Genomic DNA, 24,555 nt, shown 5'->3' with positions numbered 1-24,555 from the left:
CAGTGAAGTTCAAGTGCTCAAATCATGTTACTCATTACATTCTGAGGTCACAGAAACCTCTAGGCTGAGAATGCATTATTGGCTAACGTGTAGAAGATTTTATATATGTACATATTCCTGTCTTGCAGTGGACACTGGACACTTTTTTGAAAGACAGGGTCCATCATATTTATTCAGGAAAAAAGCTCACATCAGTGAAGTTCTCTCACGTTACAAAATCTAATCTCTTCAGTCTCTTGACATCTCCTGTTTCACATCTAGCTCTCAACAATCTCCTTCAGGGCAGAGCTCAGGTCTGGGTACTGGTACTGAAAGCCTGACTCCAGAGTCCTCTTGGGTTCTACTTTCTGACCCTGGGTTAGCACTATGGCTCTCTCTGAACCCATTAGGGCATCAATGACAAATCCAGGCACAGGGAAGACAGTGGGTCTCCTCAGAACCCGGCCCAGCTCTTTGGTGAACTCGTAATTGGTGTTCAGTGCTGGGGCAACACCGTTAAACACTTGAGGGACAGCAGAGGAGGGGGTGTCGGGAGAGGGCTCCAGGGCATGAGCGATGATTCCAGCCAGGTCAGAGACATGGATCCAGGGGAATGGTTGTCTGCCAGACCCCAAAGTGCCTCCAAGGCCTAGCCAGAAAGGAGTCATCATCTGCTTCATGGCACCACCATCACGACCCAGTACTACCCCTGTTGGAGGAAGGCAGTAGAGCAGGGGTATCAGTGGTGAAATCACAAAAGACTGCCATCTCATTCAAAGGACCGTATTCATATTAACATTGTCCAGTTGTATCTAACGCACATACACACACTCTGATAGTAAATGTATAGTACTCACCTGGTCTGATTACTACTTGTCTGGTATTCTGTGCAATGTTTTCAGGAAGACGCCCCGCCCACTCCCATTCCTTCACCAGTCTTGACAGGAGGTCAAATGGCGTCCACTCACTGTCTTCTGTGTACTGAGCTGTTAGACTGGGTTTATAACATGCTGTGGGGAAGAGACAAAAATAAACCAACAACTATGGTAAAAATATTGTAATGTTTGTGATTATCTAAGGATGCTTTAAGTGTCATTGAAACTTTATGCAAGGAACCTAGGATACTTACCTACACCTGTGACTAGGACCCAAGCATGAGGGGGACTGGGGGACCCAGCAATGGCTTGAGCCAGAATTGTGGTTGTGTCAATCCGACTGGAGAACAGATCCTTCCTATAACCCTCATTCCACCTGTACCAACATGGAGGAGGGAGAACCAATGAGGGGGGTGGGGTTGAGAGGGACAAACATAAAAAGAAAAGAGAGAGAGAGAGGGAGGCAAAGAGTGGTATGGAAAGACTCCAGTCCATGATGGATATTAACCTGTATTTAAAGCGTTTATCAAACTGTCCCCTTTTCTTTTTATCTCAGATCCTCAAATTCTACAGCTGCACCAGAGAGCATATTGACTCGCTACATCACCACTTTGTATAGCAAATGCACCGCCCTCGACCGCAAAGCGCTACAGAGGGTGGTGCAGACGGCCCAGTACATCACTGGGGCAGAGCTCCCTGAAATCCAGGACCTCTTTATCAGGTGGTGTCAGAGGTAAGCCCAAAAAATTGCCAAAGACTTCAGGCACCCGAAGACTGTTCACTCTGCTAGCGTCCGGCAAATGGTTCCGGAGCATCGGCTCTCGGACCAACAGGCTCCGAGACAGCTTCTACCCCCAAACCACAAGACAGCTACATAGTTAATTAAATGGTTACAAGGACTCTACGTTGACCCTATCTTGCAATGACTATGCACACTCACAAGACTATATATACACAGACTCACACACCGACACAACACACTCACACTTTCACACTCATCATATGCAGCTGCTACTCTGTTCTTTATTCTTACTCTTATTATTATCTATCCTGATACCTAGTCACTTTACCCTGCCTTTATTTACATATCTACCTCAAATCCCTCTTACCCCTGCACATTGATCTGGTATTCGTACTCTCTGTATACATCTCCATGCTTGTGTATTCTATTCCTCATGTATTTTACTCTGTATAGTTGGGAATGGCTCGTAAGCAAGCATTTCACATCAGTTTACAACCGTTGCATTTGCCACATGTGACAAATAAAATCTGATGGTCCAGCACCATCCTCAGACAATTGCTTTCATTTTTGGAAAAGGCTTAAAATGAGGGCTTAATGAGGGCTCCATTGCTCACCATCGCAGTGGGTTCATAAGATTCTCCCCAGACAGATTGACAGCAGCCTCACATGGTGGGAGGCCACCAGACTCCAATTCACCCTGCAAACAGGGCATGAGATAGCTTTTTAATTATTGTTAATTAGGTGACACCATGTGTTATGTTTGGGTGTCAACATTAAAGATTCCAATAGATAATAACTTCAATAATAAATGCCATTTAGCAGATGCTTTTATCCAGTGACTTATAGTCATTTGTGCATACAAAGATCCCTTATGGTTGCTAATATGAAGAATGGTTACTCTGTAGGAGTGAGGAATACTTGTATTATAATACTAAAGGAAAATGAATGACAAATATTTCAGTGCGTGCTCTGCTCATGACAGTGCTATAAAATTAGGTCATAATCATACCCATGTGATCTTTCCCAGACCTGGCTGTCGAGATATTATTGTGACTTCATGACCTTTGTTTTTGAGTAAACGAGTCAGCTCTCTTCCCACAAACCCAGATCCTCCTCCTGATGAAAATAAAAGGCAGAGAGAATATTACAAGCCAGGATAAATACAAGCTCACATGATTGATTATATCAGTGGTTCTCAAACTTCTCCTTGGGGACCCCTAGATGTTACTCAATTTTGTTGTAGCCCTGAAGTAGCTCACCTAATTCACCTAGTGAAGGGCTTGATAATTAGTTGACAAGTTCAATCAGGTATGCTAACTCTGGAATAGATCAAATACATGGAACAGGTTTGACAACCACAAGATTAGATTAGGGAAACTGCTGTTACTAATTGGTATTTTATTTTTCATAGTCCAAAACATAGACTATGCTAGAAATTTGGATGAGAATATGAATAAAACTCTGAACCTGTATAAACAACCAGCATAAGAGGCATAAGAATCTTAGCTCACCAAACAATACAGATAAGTGTTAAAAGAAACGTCATATTGACGCGCATGCGCACATCGCTCAGTTACAAAACAAGGTAGCTGGCTACATTTACAAGGGTTTTTAAATGTGAACGAAATGTCTTTAGTAAAACTGACGTGGTTCCTCTAAAGTTACCGCACACATGACATGAAACTGGAACCACAGAATGCATGTTTGATAACGATTTCTATAACTAGCTAATAGTATACTTTCAATGTAGCAAACACTCAGTTACAAGTAGCCAAGTAACGTTGCGCTATTGAGGCAAATCATTGTAACTGACTTGCCTAGTTAAATAAAATAAAAATGTCTGATTTATACATACCTATTAGCACTCTCATAACACACAATTTCCAGTTCCAAGGTTGGAATTCTGCTTTCCTGTGTTGATTGTGCACAGTACACTAACTCAAATTGGCACGGGGCGGCGGGTAGCCTAGCGTTGGACTAGTAACGTTAACAGAAAGATTTCAAGATCGAATTCCCGAGCAGCCAAGGTTAAAATCTGTCGTTCTGCCCCTAAACAAGGCAGTTAACCCCTATGCCGTCATTGAAAATATGAATTTGTTCTTAACTGACTTGCCTAGTTAAAGAAAGTTAAAATATTTTTTAAAAAAGTATACACAGAAGAATTTGTTCAACGGTGTCCAGTAGATATGTCACATGCCAAACTGGACAGAGCCTTCCTCCATTTTTGTGAGGTAAGGAAAATAACTTGCTGTCCTTTCAATCCAATTATACAATCACTATCTTGTATTACGCTTACAAACGGAGATTTAAAAAAAACGCAATGTGTTTCCAGCAACACTTTATACTAAATGGCAATAGTTATCAAAACAAACATTTGTTCCATTAATCTGATATTGATTTATAAAGGCCAATTGACTCACATACCAATAACTGGCTGATATCTGATCTGGTATTTTAAAATGTATGTTTAGAAAATATGGATATACCAGATCAGTTATCAGCCAGTTATTGGTTTGTGAGTCAATTGGCCTTTATAAATCAATATCAGATTAATGGAACAAATTTTTGTTATGATAACAACATTTTGTTTTTTATTATAACATAATAGTTTGATCCCAAATTATTGATTTGGACTGAACTAGGTGCCGGTACTCATTTTGGTGCCGGTATTGTTTACATTAAGGTTCAGGAGCTCCATTATATTTTTGAGCTAATGCTCTTAAAGAGGCACATGAGCTCAAGCATCCGGTGAGTTCCTGCCCAAGTCAAGCACTGCACACGGGTCAATTATTTCCTCTGAGAAAGTGTGACTTGTTGTATTCTCAGATATCCAGATTGAAGGGGGAAATTATAGCGAACCGTGACAATTTCTATATTACATCTAGTCAAACTCGGGATTGATCTTTCGCGGCTTAAAGTGTACAGCGTTGATTCGTTCCACGCGGAACTAAAACAAAGACGTGTCTTAGGGGGAGATACCACACCCGGAAGCAACATGCGTGTTTCTCACAACAACACGTGGTTTGGTAAAACAGATAAATACGCCCCCAGTCCCCTCAATCAGTCTTTCTCACTAACTGCGGTTGGAGGAATGTTGTTTAAGACAAGACAAGACAAGGCAAGTGAAAATCTGCACATGTGGAAGATTTCGCCATAAGCTACCAATTGATACATTTTGAGAGTAAGTTAGTTATTTTTTTATAACTATTTTTATTAGATAATATTTGAATCTAACTCAGTTTTGGGTTATTTGCTAGCAGTTGGCTGTTAAGTCGTTTTGGTGGCTTGCTTGCTAGGCTAGCTTTAGGCTAGCCTAAAATATCTTGATACATTTTAATTTAATTCAAGTTGGTTCAATAAACCGACCATTCAAAGGCCTTGGCTACGGTAAACATCTCATAACTATTTTCTTAAACTTTTTAAGTGTGTGGATTGGGCCTAAGTTATTTTTAACCACGAATTCGAGGGCCTTAGGCCCTCAAATAGACAGTAAGTAGGTGTTGGGCATGTACTGTACAGCCGCTAGCCAGATGTGTTTTGTCTGAGGCACCGTCGTTATTCTTTGAGGGAATTTGGCTCCGAGGACTAGACATTTGGCTTGCTACCTGGGCCATTACTATTACATCGCTAACCTTACTTACCTGTGACCACTTGCCAATGTTGTAACGTTATCGTCAAACCCAAAATGATGATTTGCATGTGAGTCCGTGTTTCAGCTGAACCTCGTGATTATAATTTCACTGCACTGACTGGGTTGATAATGTCTACGTTTAAAGCTTCTAACAATGTGACTATAGGTAACTGACTCGTGTTTGTCACTTCTAGAGAATCCAGGCTCAAAATCCTTGCTGTGCTGGAAAATCGGGTAACTATCAGATTTTCTGCTCATGAAACTATAGCCTTTCAGTAACCTTACTATGATGAGTTTGTTGCATGATCCGTGTTTCACCTGAATCCTAGTGATTATACACATGCGCTGAGTAAATTAAGGGGTAGTTGAAGAATCTCTTTATTCTGTGTTGTACTAACGTTCCCATCTGTCCACCTCTAGGTAATGTGAACTGCCATTGTAGGAATGATCAGCGCGTCCATTCAACCCCTGGCTCTCCAGATCTGTAATCTAGTTTGAGGTCAAATGTATGTATATCTATTGACTATGTGCGCTACAGTCGCTAACCAGATGCGTTTTGTCTGAGGTACTGTCGAACTGGTTCAAATGTGTACAAAATGTGACTTGGTTGAAAGTTCAATAAATGCAGTGAATGATAACTCTTGTTGTTTATAATTTGTGGAATGTCATTGGCAGTTGTAAGTGTTACATCCAGCTGTCATCTGTAAAGACAAAGGCTAGGTATATGTGGTCAGTTATGCAACGATGCGTTCAACTGATGTCTTCTGCCTTCAACCCAATCCCTCTGAATCAGATGTAACAATGCCTTTCTAAAGTCGCTCAACTTTACTTTCGTCTAGCAGACATGGACAAGTGGTGGAGAAATTAACTACGTTGTCCAATGAATTAATTTAACTAAGCAAGTCAGTTAAGAACATTAAAATTAGTGGTGGTGACTCCAGCGATGCATTGCGTTCGACTGCTGTGTCACTCAGGCGCAAATGTGACTGCGTTAGAAGTATGCTTGCTTTAGATTCTCTAAAATCTTGTAATCTATGCTATGTAATTGGATGATTTGACTTCAGGTGTGTTGGCCTTACGCTTCGAACACACCAACCGCACCATTGCATTTTGGTACACCAGAATGTAACTTACGAAAACGCTGCGTTTGATTTGCAGTGCGTACGGTGTGGTGCATTCGTTCGATAGTCCAATGTATGCGTTGAAGGCTTGACATAAATGGTAGCCGATGGTGAATTTGGAGCTTTCGCGCACTTCCAGTTGCTGCGTGGTACGTACCATTTGCGCGACCTAGCTGTGATCGATGTGTTAATGTTTGAACAATTTAAATTGATTTCAAATCAAACGCGCCATGACGTTAGTGACCAACAATTACTGGATTGGCTGACTAGCTGTAAGTTTCTAGCAACCCCACGAGGGCGTGGCAAGGCGAGTGCTTCTTCTATAGAATGTTCGAACGGCCCCCAATTTCCACAAGATTAAATAACCACGGTAGTTCCGTCTTCGTGGGTGCTAGTGTAGAGGACGCCACGCTGCTTGTTTAGGGAGTACCGCTTCCAATTCGGCGTGACCTCTGCATTGCTAGCACACGTGACCGACCTGAAGCGTCTATTACCAGTTGGCGCCACGCGAAAAATATTGGGTAGTGCAAGTTGGGACAGATCGGGCAGTACGTTTCTCACATCCCTATGTGCTACACTAGCTAGTAGGCTAGGTATCAGTAGCCTACCTAATAGGGTCTGGAAGCTATAACGCTTTCTGTTGGTCAATAGGGCTGCGAAGTCACGGAATATTTGCATAGACTTAAGCGTCCCCAACTTTGGTCCCGCCCTCTATTCTCGAGTTGCACAAGTCTCCACTTCACTTCACTCCTTTGAAAATGAGCGTGCTCCGTCCGTTTCATCGCCCCCAATGTATTATGTGGAAATGACCTGGAGCTGTGATATATTAGTCATATACCACAAACCCCTGAGGTTACTTATTGCTTTCAAAAACCGTTACCAACATTTTTGCGTTGTACCCGTGGTATTTTTTAATTGCGGCACCCCGTCCAATGGTCGATGAATCATTTGATTCAATGCTATTTCAATCTGAGGACTGCAATTTATTTATACCTTTTAATGAACCATTAACTTCCCATCTATGGTTATTTTGCTCATTGTCACCCTATATTTAAGTTGTTTGCAAATGCAATGGGAGCCATGTGGGCTAAATAAATGTTAGCGTGCTCATTTTGAATCCACTGGTGGCACTAGCCCGATTGGCCGCCAGATGGCACTATTCTTTTTAACGACGTAAAAGTTTAAAAGGAATAATAGTTCATATAGTAATCTACAGATTCAAAATTGTTCGACAAATGTTTACATTTGCATTATGACTTCTGAATTTCCCATAGTAATTCCAAGCACAAATGGGAGAATTAACAAAAATGTTAAACACCGCAGAATATCTAAATGGCCGGTGGCACAATTCTTTTGATCCTAAAATTAAGAAAAAAATTGCACAATTGTAGGAGTGGACCCTCGGCTGATGTTTACGGTATTATAGATTTACCTTCAATGTTTGGCTCTTGACATTATCCTATGTTATGTCAAACTTATAGCCTATCTATATTATAATAAGCTAAATGTTCTGATATTCTACTTCTACAATTCTGTGCCGATTTTCTTCATTTTAGGCTCAAAAGAAGCACGTAAGTCCTCTTACATCTGGTAGGCCACTTTACAGGCTATTCCGCTGTGTTTAGTATTGTTTATTTTTGTGTTCGGAATAGCAACGTTACTATAGGCTGCTATGTTGTCACTAAAAATGAGTTTTCTAAATTTTAAACTCAATAGCCTAATTACGGCATAATTTATCGCTGCTATGGCATCACCAGACCCCCCTATAGCCATATAAAAGGGACCCCGGCCCATCTAAAAGTCATTCATAGTCTTATCTATCAATCACAATGTCCAGAAGACGCAGAGCATCCACCAGCTGCCCTGTCCTCAGACACCGCCGCTGCTCTAGTGCTCTACCTGACCTAACCGCCCCCTCCCTGTTCTCCCCCGACCCCTGGTAGAGCAGAGATGTTAGTCTGCTTACCAAGACGACATTGAATGTTCATGAGTGGCCTAGTTACAGTTTTGACTCAAGTAGGATTTAAAATCTATTGCAAGACTTGAAAATGGCTGTCCAGTGATCAACAACCAATTTGACAGATCTTGAAGAATTATAAAAATTAGAATGTGCATATATTGTACAATCCAGGTGTTCAAATCTCTTAGAAGTACCCAGAAAGACTCAACTAAGCCATCAAGTGCTTCTCCAGACCACTCCTCTCGGCAATGTGTTAATTCTACAGCCACTATGTATACTGTGCCTTCAGAAAGTATTCATACCCTTTTACTTTTTCCACATTTTGTTGTGTTACAAAGTACGATTAAAATGGATTTCATTGTATTTTTTTGTCAACGATCTATACACAAAATACATTCATGTGAAAGTGGAAGGCATTTTTTTACATTTATTTTTTTTAATTAAAAAGAAACACTATTCAGCCCCCCGAGTCAATCAATACATGTTAGAATCATCTTTGGCAGCAATTGCAGCTGGTTGTCTTTCTGGTTAAGTCTCTTTCCACAACTGGATTGTGAAACATTTGCCCATACGAAAAATTATTCAAGCTCTGTCAAATTGATTGTTAATTATTGCTAGACAACCATTTTCAGGTCAAAATTGTAACTCGACCACTCAGGAACATTCACTGTCTTGGTAAGCAACTCCAGCATAGATTTGTCCTTGTGTTTTAGGTTATTGTACTGCTGAAAGTTGAATTCATCTCCCGATGTCTGGTGGAAAGTAGACTGAACCAGGTTTTCCTCAAAGATTCTGCCTGTGCCTCTCCATTCTGCTTCTTTTTTATTCTGAAAAACTCCCCAGTCCTTAACGAATACAGTGCATTCAGGATAGTATTCAGACCCATTGACCTTTTCCACATTTTGTTATCTTATTCTAAAATTGATTAAATAAATGTTCCTCATCAATCTACATGCAATACTCCATAATGACACAGTGAAAACAGGTTTATTAAAAATAAAAACGGGGGGGTATCGGGGTGGTCTCTGAGGTACAGTAACACATTGAGAAAAAAGTGTCAAGCATAACGTAGCAGCCAAGTAGCCTACTATCTATGGAGGTGAAACGGACAGCACTCTGCAAGGTGCTAATTAATTCTAAGCATTTTAGACGTCACTGCAATATGCCCACATACTTGAGTATAGCGCGGGGCTTACACAAGTCAGAATTAACTCCCACAATGACTCTACCCATGTCAAGTCCATTTAACTCTTGAGAGTCAACTTCTTGCTCAAAAAAATACTAGCTAGTAGAGGTGCCGGTGGTGATGCTGAACTGGCTGGATAATTTGTTTACTTTATTTATTTAACCTTTATTTAACTAGGCAAGTCAGTTAATTAAGAATAATAGGAGAAATATCGAGGAGACAACTTGATTGAATGCTGATTGCTTTTATTAGAATGTCTACAGTGGGAACAGTGAAATTCTGAATAAATCATCAAATCCATAGATTAGGGCCTAATTTATTTATTTAAATTGACTGATTTACAAATATGAACTGTAACTCAGTAAAATCTTAGAAATGTTTGTATGTTGAGTTTATATTTTTGTTCAGTGTAAATGCCTATAATGCTGATGAGTGAGATAGGAAGCGATGTGAATTATGAGTTTACTAGATTAATTAAAAGTGATGATCCATTCAGACCAGCCTTACTGATTTAACTTTCATAACTACATTTCTTCTGGAAGATATGCAGTCTCTGACAGCTCTTCATAGATAAACGACAATGCTGTGAATCTGTTTACAAAGGTTATGGTCCATCAAGTCATGGACAACTTCTCTCAGTTTTCTGATTCAGTAATGCAGAAAGAGTACATTGGGCACTAAGGAACATCTGAAGATGGGGCCAGCATCCATGACAGAAAGGTGGACATCTCAACTGTTCTCCCCACTGAGTCTGAGGTTGAGAAACAGAGTAATACCTGTCTTCCTCAGGCTAAGGCTGTCTGGAAAGATAAAGGGAAGTTCAGCTTCCTGTCAAATATCAACTTCAGGATCATCTCTCAGGTAGACAAAATATCAAAGTTAAAGCTGAAATATCGATATTACATACAGTTGAAGTCGGAAGTTTACATACACTTAGGTTGGAGTCATTAAAACTTGTTTTTCAACCACTCCACAAATCTCTTGTTAACAAACTATGGTTTTGGCAAGTCGGTTAGGACATCTACTTTGTGCATGACACAAGTCATTTTTCCAACAATTGTTTACAAAAAGATTATTTCACTTATAATTCACTGTATCACAATTCCAGTGGGTCAGACGCTTACATACACTAAGTTGACTGTGCCTTTAAACAGCTTGGAAAATTCCAGAAAATTATGTCATGGCTTTAGAAGCTTCTAATAGGCTAATTGACATCATTTGAGTCAATTGGAGGTGTACCTGTGGATGTATTCCAACACCTACCTTCAAACTCTGTGCCTCTTTGCTTGACATCATGGGAAAATCAAAAGAAATCCGCCAAGACCTCAGAAAAAAATTGTGGCCTCCACAAGTCTGGTTCATCCTTTAGAGCAATTTCCACACGCCTGACGGTACATTACATTTACATTTAAGTCATTTAGCAGACGCTCTTATCCAGAGCGACTTACAAATTGGTGCATTCACCTTATGACATCCAGTGGAACAGCCACTTTACAATAGTGCATCTAAATCTTTTAAGGGGGGGGGCAGAAGGATTGCTTTATCCTATCCTAGGTATTCCTTGAAGAGGTGGGGTTTCAGGTGTCTCCGGAAGGTGGTGATTGACTCCGCTGTCCTGGCGTCGTGAGGGAGTTTGTTCCACCATTGGGGTGCCAGAGCAGCGAACAGTTTTGACTGGGCTGAGCGGGAAACCACGTTCAACTGTACAAACAATAGTACGCAAGTATAAACACCATGGGGCCACACAGCCGTCATACCGCTCAGGAAGGAGACGCGTTCTGTCTCCTAGAGATTAATGTACTTTGGTGCGAAAAGTGCAAATCAATCCCAGAACAACAGCAAAGGACATTGTGAAGATGCTGGAGGAAACAAGTACAAAAGTATCTATATCCACAGTAAAAGAAGTCCTATATTAACATAACCTGAAAGGCCGCTCAGCAAGGAAGAAGCCACTGGCCCAAAACCGCCATAAAAAAGCCAGACTACGTTTGCACCTGCACATGGGGACAAAGATCGTACTTTTTGGAGAAATGTCCTCTGGTCTGATGAAACAAAAATAGAACTGTTTGTCCATAATGACCATCATTATGTTTGGAGGAAAAAGGGGGAGGCTTGCAAGCCGAAGAACACCATCCCAACCGTGAAGAATGAGGATGGCAGCATCATGTTGTGGGGTTGCTTTGCTAGGGACTGGTGCACTTCAAAAATAGATGACATCATGAGCAAGGAAAAGTATGTGGACATATTGAATCAACATCTCAAGACATCAGTCAGGAAGTTAAAGCTTGATCGCAAATGGGGTTTCCAAATGAACAATGACCCCAAGCATACTTCCAAAGTTGTGGCAAAATGGCTTAAGGACAACAAAGTCAAGTCCTGACCTCAATCCTATAGAAAATTTGTGGGCAGAACTGAAAAAGCGTGTGCGAGCAAGGAGGCCTACAAACCTGACTCAGTTACACCAGCTTTGTCAGAAGGAATGGGTCAAAATTCACCGAACTTATTGTGGGAAGTGTGGCGTACAGCAGGTCAGCCACCAGAGGGAGACTCGTCGAGGCCTGGTGACAGACGGAGTCTACATCACAAGGCGATGGCTCCTTCTTCTGGACGTGCCAGTTCTCGACAGGCTTTCTGGGCCAGGACTAATTGGGGATAATTGTGGTTTGTGAGTAATCAAGGGCTGACTGATCACCAGCTGGACAATTCCCATAAAGCTGCCGGAAGGGCACCACATGGGAGAAGGGACTGGGGGAAGAAAGGTTGATCCCGCATAGTTGGTGAATAGTTCCAGAGATAAAAGGAGGGAGCTCAGTTTTGTTCCCCACAGGATACAGCAAGACCCAGAAGACAGTATCCCAGAGAGGGTCTCATGGGGGAGACCTATTATTTTCTTTTGGTTTGTTATTCAAATAAACACCCTTGAAACCGAGCAAATCCTACTCTGTCCATGTTTGATCTGTGTAAACGTTTTGACCAAACCCCCTGGTCTGCAACAGAAGCATAAGAAAGGCTACCTGAAACGTTTGACCTAAGTTAAACAATTTAAAGACAATGCCTACAAATACTAATTGAGTGTATGTAAACTTCTGATGAAAGAAAGAAAACCCGAAATAAATCATTCTCTCTACTATTATTCTGACATTTCACATTCTTAAAATAAAGTGTTCATCCTAACTGACCTAAGACAGGAAATTTTTACTAGGATTAAATGTCAGGAATTGTGAAAAACTGAGTTTAAATGTATTTGGCTAAGGTGTATGTAAACTTCTGACTTCAACTGTATATAATTTAACTGTTTATCATGTACCTGTATATGCTGTTCTTCTGGCAGTTACCATACAATATCCTATTCAAATAATGACAATATAATATCTCAGTTTTCAGTGAGAAACCATGTGAAGTGTTATAGAAGTAGTTGAAGAAATGCACTAACAATGTCTGTTAACATGATCTTTTTTGTGTGGGCTCCAATTAGCACTCCAAGAAGAGCAACCACAACAGCAAGGCCTCAGAGTTAAAACAAGACCAGGCTAGGATTCCCCATGAGGATGACTATTGCATACGTAAGTCCATACATAACCTTCTGCTATGGGGTTATGTTCAACTATCTAAATAGAATGAAAAAGGTTTAGAGTATATTAATCTTCCAATCAACAATGTTGTTGGGATTTTATCGTATTTCCAGTGCCACAACATTAGATAGTCATTACAGTAAATAGAATAGTTGGAGGGGAATATGTTTGATGAACACAAAATCATGTTCATGTCTTTTGTCCCTACCACCCCACAAAGTGCCACAAGCTTCCATGTCATCACCAGAGGAGGATCTTCCACTGGAGAAACAAAGCAAATACTCCATCTTAGTGAGGATGTGTTCAGCCACCACCAACAAAGGCTGTGTAACACCTTCAAACAGTTCTCCAACAGGACAGCGTAAAGGACTAAAGACTCACTTTAGTCTATCATAAAATACAGTTGCATTTATTTCATTGTATTTTGGGTATTTTCTGAATCTATCTGATCTTACATTTTAAACAGTGTGAATGTAACTTGTGCTAGAGATACCTCACCAGTAGATGGTAAGATTTCTTCAATACCGTAAAATGTCTCCAACAGCAAGATGCACTGTGGTACAGTATTGTTAGAGAAGGAGAAACCTTTTATAAATGATTGGGCACAATTGTTATTTTTGGTGTGTTTACGGGCATATTCAATCTCTCCCTATCCCAGTCTGCTGTCTCCACATGCTTCAAGATGACCACCATTGTTCCAGTACCCAAGAAGGCAAAGGTAACTGAACTTAATGACTATCGCCCCGTAGCACTCACCTCTGTTATCATGAAGTGCTTTGAGAGACTAGTTAAGGATCATATCACCTCTACCTTACCTGCCTCCCTAGACCCACTTCAATTTGCTTACCGCCCCAATAAATCCACAGACGATGCAATCACCATCACTCTGAACACTGCCCTATCCCATCTGGACAAGAGGAATACCTATGTAAGAATGCTGTTTATTGACTATAGCTCAGCATTCAACCCCATAGTACCCTGCAAGCTCATCATTAAGCTCGAGACCCTAGGTCTGAACCCCACCCTGTGCAACTGGATCCTGGACTTCCTGACAGGCCTCATCTGGGTGGTGAAGGTAGGAAACATCACCTCCACTCCGCTGATCCTCAACACTGGGGCACCATAAGGGTGCATGCTCAGCCCACTCCTGTATTCCCTGTTCACCCATGACTGCGTGGCCAAGCATGCCTCCAACTCAATCATCAAGTTTGCAGATGACACAACACTAGTAGGCTTAATTACCAACGATGATGAGACAGCCTACAAGGAGGAAGTGAGGGCTCTGGGAGTGTGGTGTCTAGAAAACAACCTCTCACTCAACATCAACAAAACAATGGAGATAATCGTGGGTGCATCGACGGGACCACAGTGGAGAAGGTGGAAAGCTTCAAGTTCCTTGGCGTACACATCACTGACAAACTGAAATGGACAACCCACACAGACAGTGTGGTGAAGAAGGCGCAACAGAGCCTCTTCAACCTCAGGAGGCTAAAGAAATTAGTCTTGTCACCTAAAACCCTCACAAACTTTTACAGATGCACAATTGAAAGCATCCTGTCAGGCTGTATCACAGCCTGGTACGGCAACTGCACCGCCCGCAACCGCAAGGCTCTCCAGAGGGTGGTGCGGTCTGCCCAACACATTACCGGGGGCACTCTACCCACCCTCCATGACACGTACTGTACAGCACCCGATGTCACAGGAAGGCCAAAAATATCATCAAGGACATCAACCACCCGAGCCACTGCCTGTTCACCCCGCTATCATCCAGAAGGTGAGGTCAGTACAGGTGCGTCAAAGCTGGAACCAAGAGACTGAAAAACAGCTTCTATCTCATGGCCACTAGCACATTAGAGGCTGCTGCCTATAGGCATAGACTATACATCTCTGGCCACTTTAAAGAATGGAACACTAGTTTAGTTTAGTTTATTAATTCGACCATTTAAAAAAAACAAGCACACATAAAACTTAAAAGCCATACATGCACATGAATAAAATCATCGAGGATAACACACAATAAAGTCTGGGACTTATTTCCATTGTGGTCCTCTTGAGACAAGATGGCTATACAAGATCGAACACAGTACGGCAGTGAAATAATAAAACAAAAACATAAAAGAAGAACATCTATCTCATCATTCCAGTTACATCATTTGGGTTATTCATATGGGCACAGAGGACATCAAACATATTTTACTTTATTTTTAAAGCTGTCCAGAGAGGACATTGTTTTTATAGGCAGAGGCAACTCATTCCATTCTGAGGCTCCAGTATACAAGAAAGTACCTTTCCCAGCATTACTCCTGAACCTGTATAAGCACACATCAGCAACACCTGATCTGGTGCTGTGATTGTGTGCATCCCTAACACGAGGAAAGTAATCACTTAAATATCTGGGTGCAGGACCATAAATACTCCTGTAAACCAAACCTAGTCTAATCTGGGACACCCTAGCCTCAACAGGCAGCCAGTTTAGTTCCTGAAAGCATCTCCTGCCTATGTGAGTACGTGGACTCACCTTAAAAACTACCCTGATCAACTTATTCTGGGCTATCTGGAGCTTCCCCTTCATAAGTTTAGATAAGCCCCCAAACCAGGAAGTACTAGCATAGTCAAAATGGCATTGAATGAGGGCAGTAGCTAGCACTTTCATGGAGTCCTTATCAAGCAGCTTGGACTTTCTAGCCAAAAACTTAATCCTGGCATGAACCTTCCCTAGCACCTTATTGGCCATGCTCACACCTCCCAAGCTTCCATCAAGGATACATCCCAAGTAGCTAACAGAGGTTTTAGTAGTCAGCACCTCACCTCCTAACTCCACTCTGATTTCAGACAACCTACACAATTTAGGCCTGGATCCAAAAATAATTGCTTCAGTTTTCCCTAAGTGCATAGAACTTATTATCTCCAAGCCATTTTCTAATGTTAGTAAGCTCTGTGCTAAGTATGCTCTCCAACATAGTTTTACTCTTGTGAGACACCAGAAGTGTAGAGTCATCCGCATAAAGAAAAAGACGGCAAGAACAAGCATCTTTCATATCATTAATATACAATTAAAACAGCAGAGGTCCAAGCACGCTCCCCTGCGGAACGCCACAACTCATTGGTTTTGCCTGAGACAGTGAACCATTAACCTCTACTACTTGCTCCCTTCCTGATAAATAGGACTTTACCCAGCCTAGAGGGATACTGTTTAACCCCAGTGTCTCCAGTTTGGATATTAGGAGACAGTGGTTAACTGTATCAAAGGCCTTCTGTAGGTCAAGCAGTACCATTCCACACAGATTTCCCTCATCAATCTCTTTCCTGATGAAGTCAGTCAAGTAAAGTAGACATGAATCAGTGGAGTATGTTTTTCTAAAACCCGACTGAAAATCATACATTAGACCCTGTTGGTTAACATATTCATACATTTGCTCATGTACAATTCTCTCCGGGATCTTTGATGTTACACAGAGGATAGATACAGGCCTATAATTCCCAGGGTCAGACTTTATCCCCTTCTTATACAGAGGTATAAGGTGCCATGTTCAAGAGAGAGATTAACAATATGCGTAATACCAGGGCCAATTTGCTCAGCAGAATCTATTAGAAACCTTGCAGGAATATTATCCAGGCCTGTGGCTTTTGAGCATTCAAGCTCTGCCAGCATACTGATTATTTTGGCAGTTGCTTCCTTTGCAAAAGAAAAAGAGTTTGGCTGAACCGCTAACTCTACATAATACTTCTTGACTTGGTTGCTTCCATACAAACCAGAACTGGTGGCAGCTTGCTAACCAGCTTGCTGGCAACAGAAGTAAAACAAGATTTGAATTCATTGGCAACCTCTGCCTTTTCATATACCATCTCCCCTGTTCAGTCCTATACTGTTTAGTTTGTTTTTGGTAGTACTACTACAGCCTAGTTCCTTAAATGATTTCCAAAGCTTTTTAGGGTCATTGTTGTTTTCAATTATTTTCTCAGCAAAGTAACCCCTCTTAGCTTCATCCATCCTGCTCTGTGCTTCATTTCTGTGATGTTTATATAGGACAAAATCATGCTGCTCTTGAGAGTTCTTAAATTTCTTAAAGGCCTTATTCCTTGCTTGGATAGATTCTAGAATCTCATGATTAAACCAAGGGCTAGATCTCTGCTTTACCCTGACCCGTCTAATGGGAGCCATCACATTCACCACATAAAGGAATCTACATTTAAAGGCTTCCCAGGTACTGTCTACCCCTACACTATCTAGCACAGGTGACCAGTCAATTTTACCCACTTCCTCCCTAAACTTTTCTACACAGTATTATTTGAGTCCTCTGATTCTAACGGTTCTAGTCACTTTAATAATGTTTACATATCTGGCATTACTCATCTAATACTGTTTTCTATACTTTTACGGTATCTTGATCACTTAATGAAGTTTACATATTCGTCACGGTATCTTAGTCACTTAATGTTTACATATCTTGCATTACTCATCTCATATGCACCTCTCCCTATACTGTATTCTATACTATTCTACTGTATCTTAGTCCTTTCCGCTCTGACATCGCTCATCCATACATGTATATAGTTGATAAGGGAATTTATATGTTTAAGGTAATGACTAAAGAATTCCACCCTGAAACATAATTATTGGATTATGTAACATGTATAAGAATAATTAGACTAACGTAATTATTAGACTATGTAAAGTAAAATGTATTAAGAATAATTAGACTAAAGTCCAATAAGGTTTGGTCGAGACAAGGGAGAGAAATGTGTGTGTGTGTCTAAGAAAACACAGAGGACCATTAAACCTGACCTGGTTAGAACTTTGAAAAACTTACGACAGGAAGGAGACACTGTCAAGGTCCCTCTAATCTCGGGAGGGAGGGAATGGTATGGAACTGCCAGCTTGGTAGTGATATATGAGGAATGTGGACGGTGGGGAGAGATACAGCCCACCTACTGTTTGTGTGCGTGTATGTGTGAAGAAGTAGGTGGAGGTGAGAGTTATAAAATGACATGTCTTTGTATTTTGGACTTCAGAACGTTCTCTGAATAAACCGTACGGACCTTTTGCAGAAGCTGAGTCTTTGCCTAATTATTATTAAACCCAGGGTCTTACAAACCTCGGGGATTGGTCAAAGCTTAAATAATTGTTAGTTAAAATCATTGGGAATGAAAATTCTCGTGTCAATAGTCTTAATTCATTCCTACATAGATTTGTGTGTATTGGGTATATGTTGTGTAATTTGTTAAATATTACTTGTTAGATATTACTGCACTGACAAAGCTAGAAGCACAAGCATTTCGCTACACCCGCAATAAAGTCTGCTAATCACGTGTATGTGACCATTAAAATTTGATTTGTTTGGTTAGGTAATTATAACATGAAGTTGAGTTTACATATTCAAAACTCAAATTATTAATTATTTTCCACAATTCTTTTAATCACAATATTCCCCAGTATTATAAGTGGTATTTACAACATGCGATTCAACAAACATTCAAGCAGTACAAGCAGTGTATTAAAAGTATTTTGTTTTTTGGGCGCACATTTACAAAAATTAGTGGCAGTGAATTTGGGTCTAGTGAGAAACTTGTCTAACACGAGGTCCACTGAATATTGTAGGGATTCTTTCAGATGGTCCCATATGGACAGGTAAAGGTTTCGAAGCAGTCTGTGTGCAGCAGTGCATCGTCATGATGAGTGGATAGCATGTGCAATGCAACTCTACACAAGTATCTGTTTTTCGTTCTTCACAGCATTGCCACCAGTGCTGCTGAAAGACAACGCATCTTTTAGTCCAATTCCCTTCTTTATCCCAGTGTCCAGAGATGTCCCCTCAAAGAGCCGAGCCATGAAGGCAATGCCGTCCTTTCTGATGTAGGATTTTCCAGCGAAGGTGTAGAGAATAGGGTTAGCACAGCTGCTGATGAAGGCCAGAGCGGAGGTCACAGCACGACTGTGCTGCCATACCATATCGAGTCTGCAGAGAGAGGGATAGAGTTCATGTTGGTGCTTCTGTTAAATTTTACTTTAGTTAAATGAAGGGGAAAGATGTTGGGTTGGTTGGCACATACCTCTTTTTCGTTGGTGAGCTGTCTTCAAACTGTTCAGCCACCACCTAGAAGAGAAAAAAAGAGTACAATCATTCCTTCACTGTAAAATAGTATAACTTTCTATGCTACACTCCACACTCTGAGTGAAATTGCAAGATAAACAATATCATATGATCACACACACCTGTATTATGTTGATGAGGTGATATGGCAACCAGAAGATGCCAAACATCACAACGATGGCCAGGATGAGTTTCTCACTGCGGACCTTACGACGGAACTTGGTCTGTCTGAGGCGTCTCAGGATGCAGACGTAGCTGCTCACTATAACCCCGTACGGAACCAGGAATCCCACTACTGTCTCAAAGGTGTACTGGTACACCACCTGAACATGAGAAATTATGTAATGATAAACTGCACACATGTAATGACATGGTGCAATACCAGGCTTATTTAAACATGAATGGGTCTGTCATACCAAGATCTCAAGCTAAAATGTAAGATTAGTTAGGATTTATGATGTCAGGAAGAAAGGGAGGCTCCTGTGATTTTAGTAGTCATATAATGACTGTACCTGTATCAACATGTAAACCTCTTCCTAATCCTGAATAACTATATACTTAAACCAGAAAAAATATATAATGTATCTAACTTCATTATTAACTTAATATTCACTTATCTCTTGAACTTACATATCGAGACCGGGAGTGATTTGAGGCACACACCTGGCGGGTGTTGTTCTGTTCATCATGATCATACCTCACCTGCCTGAACACCAGAGCAGGGATAGAAATTGAGAACACTAGGGCCCAGAGCACAGCTATTGCCCGCACCACCATCTTCTTGCTGGCCAGGGCCGCCACTCGATGGGGCCACACCACTGCAACTAGCCTGTGCAGGCTCATCAGCGTGATGAGGAAGATGGAGGCATACATGTTAGTGTTGCACAGGTAAAACAGCCCCTTGCACATGAGGTCGCCAAAGTCCCAGTTCTGCCTGGCCAGATAAATTATGAAGAAGATGGTGAGGCACATGAGAAAGCCGTCGGCGCACGCGAGGTTGAGGATGAGGAGGGTGGTAACGGAGCGTCGGCGGGCACGGGCCAGGATGCTCCAAATGATGAAGAGGTTTCCGGGGACGCCGAGGAGGAAGACCAGGCCCAATATGAGGGCTCCTATGGCTGTGGTGGCGTCGTTACTCACGATGCTGGAATCCTCAACAGTGTCTTTGGTGAAGAGGATAGAGGTGGAAGTGGACTTGTTGAGATAATGGAGGAGGGAACTGCCATTCTTAGCCATAGTGAGGTTTATCGGCTCTGAGGGAGAGAGGGAGAAAGACAGAGTTATCCATGGACTCTGATGGCTACTGTGTTTTATTAACCTTCAATTTGAAAAGTAGCACTGAGCTTGGGTCATTGACCAAGAGTATGACCTACATAAAACACAGATATCAGTAGACATTTTAATTATTAAAGCTAAGCTAAGAACTTATGATTGATGTAAATGTTGAGGGCTCAAGGTGCTGTCTATCATCTTCAATCTCTGTGTGATTAAAGAAGTTAAGGAAGGAGCTGGACGAGTCAGAAAAAAGGAGGAAATCAATGTCATTGGCCATGTGTACGGTTATTAGCTCTGAGGTAAAGGACAAAACAAGAGCACCGTTTATACCTGTTGCTAACATGTGCCCTTTGTCTTGATCTTTTCTACATTGTGCCCAGGCTACATTTTTAGGCAGGTGTAGACAATTAAAAGACACATTGTGATCTGATTGTGATCAGGCACGCATTGTGTCTGGATATCAATCGAGTGTAAACAGACCCGGATGGTGAAACCATTTAAATCATCATTATAATCATCACTCTGAAATCATTGACACGGGTAGCACCAATGATTTATGGTATCATTGTCTTAAATAAACTCTGATTATTTTAAAAGAATATCTGTCAAATAATTTCCATACAGGGAGGCACCAACTTAGTGCTGACACAGCGGAAGGATAAGAGACACATTTTAATAGAACGTGTAGACGCGACAAACCTTGATCAGATAGTGATCGGATGATATTGATCAGATCTCACAAAACTCACGTTAGCGCAAGGTGTAAACGAGGGTAGAGAGAAAGAGACATATGTTTGGGAAGTACACTATATATACAAAACTATGTGGACACCCCTTCAAATTACTGAATGTCAGACACACCCATTGCTGACAGGTGTATAAAATTTAGCACACAGCCATACAATCGCCATAAACAAACATTGGCAGTAGAATGGCCTTACTGAAGAGCTCAGTGACTTTCAATGTGACACCGTCATAGGATGCCACCTTTCCAACAAGTCAGTTTGTTACATTTCTGCCCTGCTAGAGCTGCCCCGGTCAACTGTAAGTGCTGTTATTGTGAATTGCAAACATTTAGGAGCAACAATGGCTCAGCCACGAAGTGGTGGGCCACACAAGCTCACAGAACAGGACCACCGAGTGCTGAAGTGTGTAACGCGTAAAAATCGTCTTTCCTCGGTTGCAACACTTACTACTGAGTTCCAAACTGCCTCTGGAAGCAACGTCAGCACAAAAACTGTTCGTCGGGAGCTTCATGAAATGGATTTCCACGGCCGAGCAGCCGCACACAAGCCTAAGATCACCATGTGCAACAGGAAAGGGCCTCCCGAGTGGCGCAGTGGTCTAAGGCACTGCATCGCAGTGCTGAGGTGCCACTACAGCCTTGGGTTCTATCCCAGGCTGTGTCACAGCCGGCCGTGACCTGGAGCCCCAAGGGCACAATTGGCCCACCGTTGTCCGGGTTACGGGAGGGGTTGGCCGGCGGGATTTCCTTGGCTCATTGTGCTCTAATGAGTCCTTGTGGCGGGCCGGGTGCCTGCAAGCTGACTCGGTTGTCAGTTGGACTGTGTTTTCTCTGACACATTGGTGCAGCTGGCAACCATTTAGGGAACAGTTGCCAGCTTTACTGTTTCAACATCAAATCAAATTTTATTTGTCACATACACATGGTTAGCAGATGTTAATGCGAGTGTAGTGAAATGCTTGTGCTTCTAGTTCCGACAATGCAGTAATAATCAACGAGTAATCTAACCTAACAATTTCACAACAACTACCTTATACACAGAAGTGTAAAGGGATGAATGAGTGATGGTACAGAAAAGCATAGGCAAGATGCAGTAGATGGTATAGAGTACAGTATATACATATGAGATGAGTAATGTAGGGTATGTAAACATTATATTAAGTGGCATTGTTTAAAGTGGCTAGTGATACATTTTTTACATACATTTTTCCATTATTGAAATGACAATGTCCCCATGCACAAAGCAAGGGGCATACAGAAATGGTTTGTCGAGATCGGTGTGGAATAACTTGACTGGGCAGCACAGATCCCTGACCTTAACCCTATCAAACACCTTTGGGATGAATTGGAACGCAGACTCCGAGCCAAGCCTAATCGCTCAACATCAGTGTCCGACCTCACTAATGCTCTTGTGGCTGAATTGAAGCGTGTCCCCGCAGCAATGTTCCAACATCCAGAAGAGTGGAGGCTGTTATAGCAGCAAAGGGGGAACCAACTCCATATGAATGCACATGATTTTGCAATTAGTTGTTCGACGAGCAGGTGTCCACATACTTTTGGTCATGCATGTAGCGTATCAATGAACTGTCACCAACTCAAAATTAGGTGGATTGTTTTGCATAAGGTTTACCCTAGTTGCGCGTGTCCATCCTTCCAAATCTCACCTTATTGACCTGAGTGAAGCATGGGCATCCAAGGCCATGTTTACACTGATAGAAATAGCTTTGGGATATAATTATATTTGAGGTTGGGGCTACATGTCGCTCAACCCTCACTCACTGTTGTATCTTTGCGGTAGACAATGTGTTTGCAGCACACATAAAACATTTTGCCACTGACGCAGGCAGGCACATATTCACATTAGCCCTCCTGGCCAACAGTATACTGTCACAACACAGAGATGGCATGCTAAAACATGCCAAATATTAACGCTGCTCCTTTAAAAGACTCCACTTCGATAGTCATAGACTTCTCTTGATTTCCTCCCTCCTGCTCTCTCTCTGTATCTCTCTCTGTACTCCACATTGCCACAATAATTTCCTCTTATCATCACAGGCATTATGGTTGTCTTCCTCCGTACTGTAATTTTTATTTCTATCCGTCTGTAAAGCTATGAAGAGGAAGGACACCAAATAATGGTTCACAGAAGTGGAAATTTTGTCAATTAGGCTATGAACAGGGCAACAAGTTTCCACTTGTGCAGTTATTTTGACAAATAAAAAAACTGAACAGCAGTGGAAAGTGCATTGTATTATACACTGAGTGTAGAAAACATCTGGAACACCTAATATTTTGTCTTGCCCATTCACCCTCTAAATGGCACACATACACAATCCTTGTCTCAATTGTCTCAAGAATTAAAAATCCTTCTTTAGACTGTCTCCTCCCCTTCATCTACACTGATTTAAGTGGATTTAACAAGTGACATCAATAAGGGATCATAGCTTTCATCTGGATTCACCTGGTCTGTCCATGTCATGGAAAGAGCAGGTGTACATAATGTCAATGTAATTGTATTTATACTGGTTGAATTCCTAGAAAGAATACATCCCTTCTTTGGCAGTGTGAAAACATAAGATAAACCCTACTTTACAGACTGACATTACAGCAGGTTTTGTTTATTTCAAAATCTGACCTTAGATCAGTTTATAGATGTGTCAACATAAGAATCAAGGCAGAGTTACGTCAACAGCAAGGAACACACAGAACCACACAGAGACAGGATTCACTCATCAACACATGGAGACGAGAGGGAAACAAGATAGAGGGAAGAGAATGGAATTGGAATATATATGAGGAAAATAGTTAAGAAATTCAGAGTTTTGGAAAGGAATGGAAAGAACATTGGAAATTAATTAGGAATGATTGAGATTAGGAATGATTATGAGATTAGGAAAGATTATGAGATTGGGAGAGAGAGAGAGAGAGAGAGAGAAAGGAAGAGAGAGAGAACTAAAGAGAAAGAGAGAACGAAAGAGAAAGAGAGAGAGACAGAAAATGAGAATAGAGTATGTCCCAGGGAAAGGTTCAGGATATTTGCATCCACTCACCTTACTACACAATCAAGACTTCAGAGGATGACGAAGAGGGTGACAAAGAGCAATGGATCTGAGTAGGGTGTGTAACCATATGGTGGAAATAGTTTTGTGTTTATCTATACTCTCTGTTTCTCTTTTCTGACAGCTTGTATCCAACTCCCTCTCTCATTCTATTTTTTTCTTTACAACTGCTTGTTTCACCTGTCTTTCCCTGCTACTGTGTCTAATAAATGTGCTGCCCCACAAGCTGTAACATGCTCTGAGGGGCGAGAGAGGTGTGGCCTTCCTTTAGTCTCCAACCTCTCACTCTCTTTCACACACACACCCTCCACAGCGGTG

At 41.5% G+C, this 24,555-nt stretch overlaps 2 protein-coding genes and 1 long non-coding RNA gene across 4 annotated transcripts; 1 reads left to right on the top strand and 2 right to left on the bottom strand.

The window, feature by feature from the left end:
• Positions 1 to 8: 8 nt before the first annotated feature.
• Positions 9 to 3,838, bottom strand: sdr39u1 (short chain dehydrogenase/reductase family 39U, member 1). The gene is made up of 6 exons (XM_055866404.1): positions 3,452 to 3,838; positions 2,606 to 2,712; positions 2,211 to 2,293; positions 1,109 to 1,230; positions 837 to 989; positions 9 to 688 (listed from the first exon to the last, which is right to left on the bottom strand). The coding sequence occupies exons 1-6, from the start codon at positions 3,465 to 3,467 to the stop codon at positions 258 to 260; spliced, it is 912 nt and encodes a 303-aa protein (XP_055722379.1). The 5' UTR covers positions 3,468 to 3,838; the 3' UTR covers positions 9 to 257.
• An 808-nt stretch (positions 3,839 to 4,646) lies between these two features.
• Positions 4,647 to 5,865, top strand: LOC129814573 (uncharacterized). Its single transcript, XR_008753320.1, has 3 exons — positions 4,647 to 4,777; positions 5,422 to 5,461; positions 5,648 to 5,865. It is a non-coding gene; the product is annotated as an uncharacterized LOC129814573 (long non-coding RNA).
• A 12,482-nt stretch (positions 5,866 to 18,347) lies between these two features.
• Positions 18,348 to 24,457, bottom strand: ltb4r2b (leukotriene B4 receptor 2b). Of its 2 annotated transcripts, none has more exons than XM_055866398.1 (5): positions 24,229 to 24,457; positions 19,789 to 20,411; positions 19,281 to 19,481; positions 19,118 to 19,161; positions 18,348 to 19,023 (listed from the first exon to the last, which is right to left on the bottom strand). In XM_055866398.1, exons 2-5 carry the CDS (start codon positions 20,392 to 20,394, stop codon positions 18,768 to 18,770), a joined length of 1,107 nt encoding a protein of 368 aa, XP_055722373.1. In that variant the 5' UTR covers positions 20,395 to 20,411; positions 24,229 to 24,457; the 3' UTR covers positions 18,348 to 18,767. The 2 variants fall into 2 exon arrangements, with proteins under 2 accessions (XP_055722373.1, XP_055722374.1); XM_055866399.1 differs by having other exon boundaries at positions 19,822 to 20,411.
• Positions 24,458 to 24,555: the final 98 nt, after the last annotated feature.

Source organism: Salvelinus fontinalis, chromosome 17, assembly GCF_029448725.1.
Source record: "Salvelinus fontinalis isolate EN_2023a chromosome 17, ASM2944872v1, whole genome shotgun sequence".
Taxonomy (NCBI): domain Eukaryota; kingdom Metazoa; phylum Chordata; class Actinopteri; order Salmoniformes; family Salmonidae; genus Salvelinus; species Salvelinus fontinalis.
Note: the sequence above shows the minus strand (reverse complement) of the source record. Positions and strands in the feature narration are given on the sequence as shown.

Coding starts and splice junctions, on each gene's coding strand:
- ltb4r2b (XM_055866398.1), bottom strand. CDS start 20,394: ATGGCTAAGAATGGCAGTTCCCTCCTCCATTATCTCAACAAGTCCACT. Junction 19,482..19,788: donor ATCACTCCCGGTCTCGATAT/GTAAGTTCAAGA, acceptor TCTCATGTTCAG/GTGGTGTACCAGTACACCTT. Junction 19,162..19,280: donor ACCTCATCAACATAATACAG/GTGTGTGTGATC, acceptor TTTCTCTTCTAG/GTGGTGGCTGAACAGTTTGA.
- sdr39u1 (XM_055866404.1), bottom strand. Junction 1,231..2,210: donor CTTATGAACCCACTGCGATG/GTGAGCAATGGA, acceptor ATGTTGGTACAG/GTGGAATGAGGGTTATAGGA. Junction 990..1,108: donor GGTCCTAGTCACAGGTGTAG/GTAAGTATCCTA, acceptor TCTTCCCCACAG/CATGTTATAAACCCAGTCTA.